The sequence below is a fragment of the Apaloderma vittatum genome, unplaced genomic scaffold, assembly GCF_000703405.1.
Source record: "Apaloderma vittatum isolate BGI_N311 unplaced genomic scaffold, ASM70340v1 scaffold35533, whole genome shotgun sequence".
Taxonomy (NCBI): domain Eukaryota; kingdom Metazoa; phylum Chordata; class Aves; order Trogoniformes; family Trogonidae; genus Apaloderma; species Apaloderma vittatum.
This window is the reverse complement of record NW_009709317.1, coordinates 25436-34946: the sequence shown is the minus strand read 5'-3', so window position 1 is coordinate 34946 and position 9511 is coordinate 25436. Positions and strand designations below refer to the sequence as shown.

General features: G+C 47.4%; 1 protein-coding gene across 1 annotated transcript in view; it reads right to left on the bottom strand.

The window, feature by feature from the left end:
• Positions 1 to 1798: 1798 nt before the first annotated feature.
• Positions 1799 to 9511, bottom strand: part of ELL (elongation factor RNA polymerase II) — a gene marked incomplete at its 5' end in the record, with an annotated part of 26109 nt that continues 18396 nt past the window's right edge. The window contains 5 exons of the mRNA XM_009866875.1: positions 1799 to 1903; positions 2913 to 2957; positions 3868 to 4039; positions 5998 to 6064; positions 8802 to 9309. Of these exons, the coding sequence (XP_009865177.1) occupies positions 1799 to 1903; positions 2913 to 2957; positions 3868 to 4039; positions 5998 to 6064; positions 8802 to 9309 (897 nt within the window). The remainder of the gene's footprint in view (positions 1904 to 2912; positions 2958 to 3867; positions 4040 to 5997; positions 6065 to 8801; positions 9310 to 9511) is intronic.

Genomic DNA, 9511 nt, shown 5'->3' with positions numbered 1-9511 from the left:
AGAACGCGGGACATCGCGAGGGACAAAGCAAAGCAGCGGCCCTGGCCGGACAACGGAGCAAAACCAATCTAGCCAGAATGGAATTATTATTTTTTTTTTTTTTAAAGATACAGCAGATGGACCCACTTTTTTTTTTTTTCTTTTCTTTTTTTTGGGGTGGAAAAAAAAAAATAAAATATTCCTTGTGTAAGAACTGGGGTTTTTTTTCCCCTCCTTAACTCTGCCATTCCGCTCCTTCAAAGGGTGAAAGACTCTTCAGTGCAACCTCCAAGGGAAGGAGACGCCACAGGAAAGTAATCCTTTACTTTGAGATAAACGGAAGCGGGAAGAAGTCAAATCACACAGGCTGGCAGGATTAAAAGGGGAGAGGGGAGAGAAAGAAATAGCAGAGTTAAAGGACACCTTTGTGCTTTTTGGCGTGTTTCTCACACCCTGGCCATACTCTTAAAATAATGTTCCCTTCAAATCCAAAAAAAAAAAAAGAAAGAAACCCACCAAAAAAAACAAACCCAAAAAAGAAAACCAACCAAAAACAGAACAAAAAATATCCAGAATAAAGACCACACCGAGGAGCTGGCTAGATAAAGCACAACAGTGGAAGTGACCCGCATGGGAAAACGCTACCTTACTTCTCTCACGCTCGGGCGCCTGCTCTGAGAATGATTTTTCTGCTGCTGCTTCTTTGGAAATACACAAAAACCAGAAAGAAAACCCCTCCCCCCCCCCCCCCCCCCCTTCGGGGTCAGTACAGGTAATAAAATAACTTCTCTGGGTAACTACCCCGGGAGCTTCAGTAATACTGCACTCAGAGGTTCTGAAACACTTGGTCTAAGAGGAAAAGGGAGGCACATTTTTAGAAAAAGATGCTTTTTGTTGTTTGTTTGTTTTTTTCCTTATACAAAAATAGACCACAGTCTCGTTTAGCAATTAATAAAATTGGCTGCCTCGGTATAAAATTATAAAAGTCAAAAGAGGGACTCAATTTTTTTTCCCAGCACTGTTAAGGCAGCCAGACCGCACCGCTCGTGCTGGAGAGACCACTGCAAAATGTTTACACTCGCTGCTTCGAAAAAAAAATAAAAATAAAGTAATAAAAAAAAAAAATTGGGTGCTTTTAAAATTTATTTTGTACGGGAAGGATCCACCTCCGGGGGCTGATCCCCTCCTACCGACACGATCACCTCAAGAGAGCAACACACCGGAGCTGACAAAAGCAGGAAGGACCCAGGAGAGCTGGGGGGACGCGGTGTATTAACGCGGTGCCACGGAGAGCAGACAGCTTGAGCACGACCAGTCGCAGGTGCCAGAGGAGGAGGTAACCGAGCAGCATTCCAGTTCCTCACCATTCCAAGGACAATTTGTAACCCAGTGGACCCGGGCCAGGGGTAATTACACTTCATGCCAAACTTTAATCCAGGAAAACTACTGATTCTTAACCTTTGGGAGCTTCGTTCACTTTAGGCAATTTTCCCTTAAGTGTCAAACGCTGGCTTCGAATAAGTGGATTTTTTTTTTTTTCTTTTTTTTTCCTCATTTGTTACATTCCAACCTTCAGAGAGGTTAAAACTTGAGAGGACCACGCCGGGCGCTGGGCTCGCGACCCGGCTCAGACGTGGACATGACAGACTCAGCATTGTAAGGAATCCCCAAAGTTCTTCAACCACGAGGAATTAATGCTTGTCTCTGAAAGGAATCTAGTTGTATAAAAGGGAACGTAACACCCAGGTGACCTTTGTTTTTTTCTTTTTTTTTTTCCTTTTTTTTTTTTAAATCCCTACCCAGTCCAGATTAGTGCCAGCTAAAACTGCTGTTGGTCATACTCTGCTATCAGTTTTTTGATGTGAGCCAGTTTGTTGTGGAGGTATTCGCAGCGGTTCTTCTCTTGGCTGTAATTGGGGTTAGTCTGCAAAGAAAAAAAAAAAACGAGAACGCGGTGACGCGGGGCAGCTCCTCAGAACTCGGCGACACTTAAGCTGAACCCAGGCGAGGCCATCGGGCCTCACAGCGCGAATATAAACCCAAGGAATGATGCTTTTCTAGCAGGAGGAGTAGACATCCATCTGAAACGGACCTCAAACCAGGCAAGGAACAAAATCCCTTTTCAGCCAGGAGCGCCCCCCGAGCGAGGCTCAGCCCAACTCCGAGCGGCTCAGCTTGCAGCGAGCATCACCTGCCCCTTGGCCCCACGGCAGCACCGCGTCCTGCGAGCTTTGGCAGCTTTAAAACCAAGACGAACTTGGAGGGAATCTCTTCAAAAAGCTCCTAAATCCCTCAGCGACAACGGGGATATATTTCTAGATTTAAAAAAAACAACCAACCACAAAAAAATCCACTCTTGGTGTATTCATTCCCCAGCATTTCCACCTCACTCAGCTGCATCATAAATCCCTCCAGTCATTGACATGTTGGATGAAGAGATGTAAAGAATCCTGGGTGCTCCCCCTCCAAAAAAAATAATCCAACACAACCCAAGTGTGCCCAGCCCTGCCGGGGACGCTGCGCCCGAGTGATTCGCGCCGGAGCCCGCGCTCGAATCGCGCCCCGTGCCCCAGCAGCCCTCAAGGATCCTGTTATCTCTCAGCCCAGGCATCAAAAATACAAACTGTTCTCTCCTTGATGGGATAAAGGCACTCGCTGAACCCGTTTCGTTCTCGTGCTCGCCTGCCACTAACGCAACCGAAAGCTCCCCAGGATCCGAGGAGCAGCCTCAGCTCGCCCCAAACCCTTTCTGAATGGGGAAGGGATCACTTTTTGGATGAGCTCGAGCTGAACAATGATCTGCTAGAATGCTTCAGAGACTGAGTTGTGTGGTTCGGTTTTTTTTTTTTCCACTTGGCAAAGCCACATCTCTTTCAGTCACACTAGGGACACCACCCAAAAGGCTCTTTTCCTAGCCAACTATTTTCACTTACCTTTTTAATTTTCCGATACTCCTGTAAAATTTGATCGTGGATGGTCTAAAGAAAAAAAAAAGACAAAAAAAAGAGACAGATTATTATTTTCAAAAAGAGCCAACCAGCCTGCGCCCTACTGCAGCAGGCGAGCATTCACTGATGGCTCAGTTCACACGTTTCCTCCAAATACCGACCAAAAACTACCCCTTTCCTGACTTTCCCCGCGAGATCCGACGCCTGCGAGCCGCCTCGCTGACTCCAGCCCTCTCCTGGTGCTGACACCAGAAGCACTGGAAGGATCAGGCCACAAGAACTACCTGTAACAGGCACTTGGGTTGGCAGGATAACGGATGTTTCCTTCACAGCTCAGACTAATTTTTCCCTGAGATATAAAAATAAATCGGTGAGGAATCACCGCATTTCTCGAAGAGAAGGATGTTTGAAGGAGGAAATAGTGCTTAGCACAAGGGGCGCTCTGTAAAAATCTGTTTATTCTACTCAACGAGACTTACTTTCTCAAGATAATGAGTAGTTAAAGCTCTTTTAAAATCAGTCTGACAAGTCAAATAAGGCTACATTATTAAGATCAAAGATTCCAGAGAAACAGATGACCCCGTACTAAGTCCCCTTCCAGCCCCGATACGCTCCCATATGTGTGAATATGAGTTTTCTGGCTGGGATACACTAATAGCTTCCAGCAGCTTTTGGCTAAAGACGCCAATTGTCTCACTGAGGCCTTTCCTTGTCAACAAGTACCATGATGTGTGCTCCAGCTTGAAAACGAAAGAACACAGAGCTGTTTTAAGAACAGGCTACAAAGCCGTCAGCTGTGTGCACGTCCCGCAGCCATCCACCAGGTCTGGGCTCTGGGCAGGACGCTTCTGCCCCCGACCCACCCCGCACGGCCCCGCACGCCGAGCGGCTAAACCGAGCCGCGGCGCTGCTGCCTTCCCAAAGGTGTTTCTGTTTCTACCTTATATTCTTCGGAGCCCTGCAAAAGCTGCTTCAGTTTGGCGTCTAACTGCGTAAACCGTCGAGTTATCCTCTCTATCCGGGCGTGCAAGTCTCTGTACTCGTTGTATTCTGCGTTGAAGTCGTTTTTGTAACTCTGACGCTGCTCCGAAGAGGAAATGGCTGCGTATTTTCTGCGGGGAGAATAATTCAGTTAATCGGTTTCGTTAAGTCTTCTCTCTGGACAGCAATGCCAACACCAGGGTAATAAGTCTACCAGGTGACCACATGTGAAAACAGGCTCTTACAATTTGCATTATAGTAGCCCAGAGCTAACAGCCAGCATTACTGCCTTGACCTCTGTGTAAAACAAGACAGTGTCTGCCCCCAAAATTCTCCATCTATGCCAGATAGGGTGGAATATGCAGGTACAGCAGAGCCTGGGAGCAGCTGAGGGTGTAGGAGGGCGTTCAGATAGCACCGCTCCAGCTTTTCTAACTCCTGCTGTCCCACAGAACATGGAGTTCTGCATCTGTGCCAGACCTTGGAATTTTTTTTGCAGGAATACGATGCTTCCAGTGTTAAAGAGTCTTTAAAGGAACACAAAAAGCATTCAGCTATCGTTGCAAAACGCTCGCAGCACGACTGTGTGGTGAGCGCACGAGGAGAAGCCACGTCGAACAGACTTGACTCTGTTTCCACTACCTTCTGAAGATTCAGCTCGCCAACGTGAACGCGAGCTCATGTTTAACAGATGAGCCTTTGAGGCGCGTTCTCCAAAGTTATTCAGCTCGACAAAAAGCCATTAAACATGATATTTTGCAGAAAGCCCAGCAGTCAGCCCTCTCTGACAGCAAAACTCATCCTTTCTGGAGGTGATGACTTTCATTTGCCACCTCACTCTGTCTGCAACAGTGGTGGCTCCGTGCACGAACACGGAGAAGCTAATGTAGGTATCAAACTAAGGGAAAACTTTCATTCTATTCATCTAAACGTGCTCCAGCCTTCAAGAACTGACTCCTTGCTAAGGGTTGGTATAAGTAAGCTTCTAGACAGGATACGCCTCTATGAGGTAAGGGTGTGAAACCTCTGTCTCCATGATCAAAACGTCCAGGACCGCTCGTACTTAAGGAGCTGAGCATCGAAGTGGTCAGATTGTACCAAAAAGCAGAACAACAGAGCCTACAGGAGTTCACAAACCTGACAGGAGCTCTTTGGGGATGGAGCTGCAATATCCCCTCCAGAGGGGGGATCAGCACATCTGCTCCAAGGAAAAAACACCGCAGCCATCCGCTGAACGGCACTAGAAACGCCCACTCGGTTTGCGCGGGTCGTGCAGCCCCAACCACGGTTTCGTAACCACGCGAGAACCTTACGGATCCTCCACCCAGCTCCAGAGATTGCTCCCTCGGAGCCAGGAGCGGATGCCTCCTCCTCCTCCTCAGAGCGATCACAGCACGGCCAAACCACATCTGATGGCATTAAAACCCAGCCCGAGACGCGTGCGGGGAATATCCCCCCGAGCTACGCTCCTCTGCTATCGCAGAGCTTTGTTTACACCAGGCTTGGGTTTATGCAGATTTCTGGCTTTATGCAGAGGGATTTTCGTGCTTCGGCAGACAAGTGTGTTGTTTAATTAACCTCGAGGGGATCTGATTAAGAAGTCAAGAGGTGAAACAACTCACATCCTAACCCAGGGGTTATAACCTCCCCAAGAAAAATATTTCACTGGTTTATGTAGATAATCTTGGCTCTGAACAGGGGAAGAATTAGCAAACCTCTCAAAATCCCTTCTTGCCCTGTCTTCCATAACATTAAAGCAGATCATTTCCTTGCAAAGTTTCCAACTGTAACATGGAGATGTTTAATCCTTCCAAACCCCTTCGAGGTACACAATGTTTCCTGAAGTACTTTTAACAATCGCTTTATAGGAAGATAACCTTGAACTCCACGAGGAGGTAAAGAACAGTTTAGTCTCAGGAACTATCTGCAATGTTGGATTTACTCCTCTTTTTTTTTTTTTTTTCTTTGAAACCCGCCTTACAAAGTTCTATCAAGTAACAATAAAGTTCAACAAAAATCCCCAGTACATTGTGATTTTCAGCTTGAAACATGATCCCAAAGTGATGAAGCAACTGATAAATATACTTACAATAAATAATCTGGCATTTCTGAAGTTGATGTTTGTACACTAGAATTATTGCATGTTCCATTTAAACCTGAAAGAATAAAAACTTGTTTATAGACATTCTTAAACTTTAAAGCTCCGTGCTATTCAACTGCAAATTCATCAACTTATCTGCGACGTACAGTTTATCGAATTCTGAAGGATTTCTGGTTTGCTTTGTACCGACAAAGATAAAGGATCCACAATAAAGGGGCTGAAACTTCAAGGCTTCTCTAACATTTGTCTCTCAGCAAAACAATAACACCAGCCACAGCGCCAAGCAGCAAAAATCCCTTCGTTTAACTGCTTTATCAGCACGGTCTGCAGCGTGGGATAGCACCGATACCGCCACCGCTGGAGCGCAAAACAGATTTACGAGTCCAGACGAGCAGGACAGAGCAGAGCAAGGTGCAAATTCTTTTCTCCCCCTTGTACAACTACAGAAGCTCCCACTACTAATGCTCCAGGTTCAGATTCCTGTTATTAATCCTCCACACTCCCACAGGGTACACCAGAGAGGTTTAAGACGTGCATTTTTCTTCCTCACGCTGCCCCGCAGACAAGTCAAAGTGCTCTCGGCTCTACAAAGCTGAAGAAGCACGAATCAAGGAAGGCTCAGCTGAGGATGTTTTTTAGGAGTTTACATAAAAAGACCAAAGACCTCAGGAGGAACAAGGTTCTGAATGGAGCCCACTCTCAATCTAAACCAAAAAGTCTGGGGGAAGAAAGCAGCTGGAGAGAGGTTTGAAGAGGGCTACTTCTCACAAATTGTGTATTACGCTGAAAATCCTCCGCGAAAAGTCAGCTGTGCCCATGAGCAGGCAGCAAAACAAGAGCCAAGTGGAGAAGGCTGTGAAGGACCGAACTCAAGCGCTTCGTGAAAGCTTTATTTCTTCCTTGCTCTTCTTTCCAAGCCTGCTACTTCGGGCAAGCAGTGCCCTGACTGCGCAGCTTCCCCAGACGCCGAGGGAAGGACCAACTGAGCAGCCCTTCGCTCCCAGCTCCCACCCCAGAGAGACCGCAGGGAGCGTGACGCGCCCGAGTAACAAGCACCAGCATGTAAAAGCAAGAACCTAATTTATACTTATTTTTAAAAAAATTCGATCTTTCTCTTCTCTGCAGGCGTTCGCAGATAACTTCGCTTTTGTCCCTACCTGCCCACCAGCTGGAAGATGGGGAAGGAAGAAAGACAGTGGAAGGGAGAAATTTTATTTTGCTGTGAGTGCCACCTACTGACTGAGCAAAGGGCCCCAAAGGTCCCTCCGTCGCCTCCAAAAAATCCTCCCAGGAGAAACTGTGCTTCCCCCAGCCCAAGGGGAGGCCGTGAGACAAGAGGAGCAGGGTCAGCGAAGATCCCAAGCTGGGCTGCGGGAGATCCGAGCGGGCGCCGACCACGTCTTGGTCGCGATCGCTCCATCAGCAGCAGGGACAAAACCCAACTCCGACTGATTAGCAAGGAGCCAGTTGTTAAAAACTGGTTTTAAAGCAAAGCAGAAAAGGTGGTTAAGGGTCAGCGACTCCAGCAAGAAAGAATTCAAGGTATTTTGGTACTCGTAAGAAACAGCGATGAAAACGGGCATCTCCAGAGGGGATGTGTGCGCATCTCGGCACTGCCGTGCACGATGTGGTACACGGGGAACAAAAACAGCATTCAGAGGAGAAAAAAGGAAAAAAAAAACCCTAGGATTGACACAAAAGTCAGATCAAAAGCGAGGAATTATCTGAAGAATGCGGTTCTGTGGTGCCACACAATGATCAGGACCATGGAACAGCATTAAAAAAAATAAAATTAGCATTGATCAAAACGAATTTTATAGGTGCTACAAAAAGACTGTGGAGAAGGTGAGAGCTAAAGTCATATCAACTCTGATGCCCTCCCTTTCCAGGACTTTGACAAATTAGTTTCAGTTTCAATTTACAGCCCTTTCCGAGCCAAAAACTGGGCGATTTTCATGTCCCAACTTAGAAAGCAGTAATGGGGCAAGGGAAAACGAGATGGATACAAAAAGAAATTTAACAAGGGATCGGGACCGCGATGTTCCTGGAGGCTGCAGGGGAAGTCCCAGCGCTCCGGGGAGCTCTAACAAAACCTAAAAATCTCCATCAGAACACAGGAAAGCACTCCTAAGAGTACAGAGAACTGATGTAGAGGGTTGGATGGAAACCGTGCTCATCGCATCTCAACGAGGAACAGATTCACGCTTGTGTCAGTCCTCGAAGAAAGAAATTCAGGGTAACAGCAGGACACAAGGAAGCTCCTTCAGGCTGACAATGCTGGCTGTCCGCTGCTCTAACAGCATTTCTCACAAGCCTTATCTCTCGTTTCTTTTGTACCCAGTATTAAAAGCTTTTGCGACTAACCTTCTCATTACCGAGTTAAAAATCAATACAACAGTCATCACAACACCCAACACCAGCAGAAGAGCTGTGAGCAATCAAGCAGCGCTGCTTTTTTTTTTCCCCCCTCCAAACACATCTTGATGTCTGCCTTCCAGCCCCACGTATTAATACGGCTTTTAATTTAACAAGGAGAAACACGACACGGTCTGTAGCAGCTCCAAACAGCACAAAAGGTTAAACAGGAAAAACCTGATATCCTCTCCTGAGAGGAAGAAGCGCGTTTGTTGATTTGTAGGTAGGGCCCGCGATACTATTTCGTTAACCACGGGCTCTGCAAGTGGACACTCAACCTCTTGCCTCGAACGGATGGAGAGCAGAAATCACGCGCAGCCCGCGCCGGCGTTACCTTAGCACGAGGCGCGCGGGAGAACCTCTCGGACCGTACGTACCTGTGACCTGTTCCTGGGGAACACTAACTAAGTCAGCGTTTTTTATTACTTCACAGTCCTGCTTCTCCTCTTTGCACTTCTCGTCGTTTTTCTTCTCCTTCCTCTCCTTCTCCTTGTCTTTGTGCTTTTTGGATTTTTTCTTGCTTTTTACGTACGAGCTGCAATTGTGCTTGCTCGTTTGGGGACAGTCTGTCGACAAGGGATGAGTCAGTCTGTCAGCCGGCTCCGGGTTCTCACAGTCTCTGCCGTTGTGAGTCAGGTCGTTGCTGACATCCGAAAGGGGATCGTGAGGCCTCGGCAGCTCCAGCACTGGGAGGTTGGAGCTGGAGCTCCCCGACTCCGGGAGAGCCGGCGGCGGCAAGGCAGGAGGGGCAGGGGCAGGAGCGTCCTTCCCGTTGGAAGAATTCAGTTTCCCGTTGAAGGTGGGTTGAGTTCTGTGAGCCAAATGCGAGATCCTGGGCTTTTTGTTGGCCAGGGGATCGATAAACTCCAGAGGTTGGGATCGTTTCTGGGGAGGGAGAAAGAAAAGAAAGAAAAAAAAAAAGAAAAAGAGAGTCTTGAGGGCAGGAATTTGGGTGCTGTTAACCACTAGGTGGTGGTGCAGCACCAGAGAATGAAGGAGAATCTCTCACAAAAAGAGATTTCTGTCCAAAGGGAGCTGCCAGCAAGTGTCCCAGCTCAGAGGCTGCTTCTGGACACAGGATCTCGGG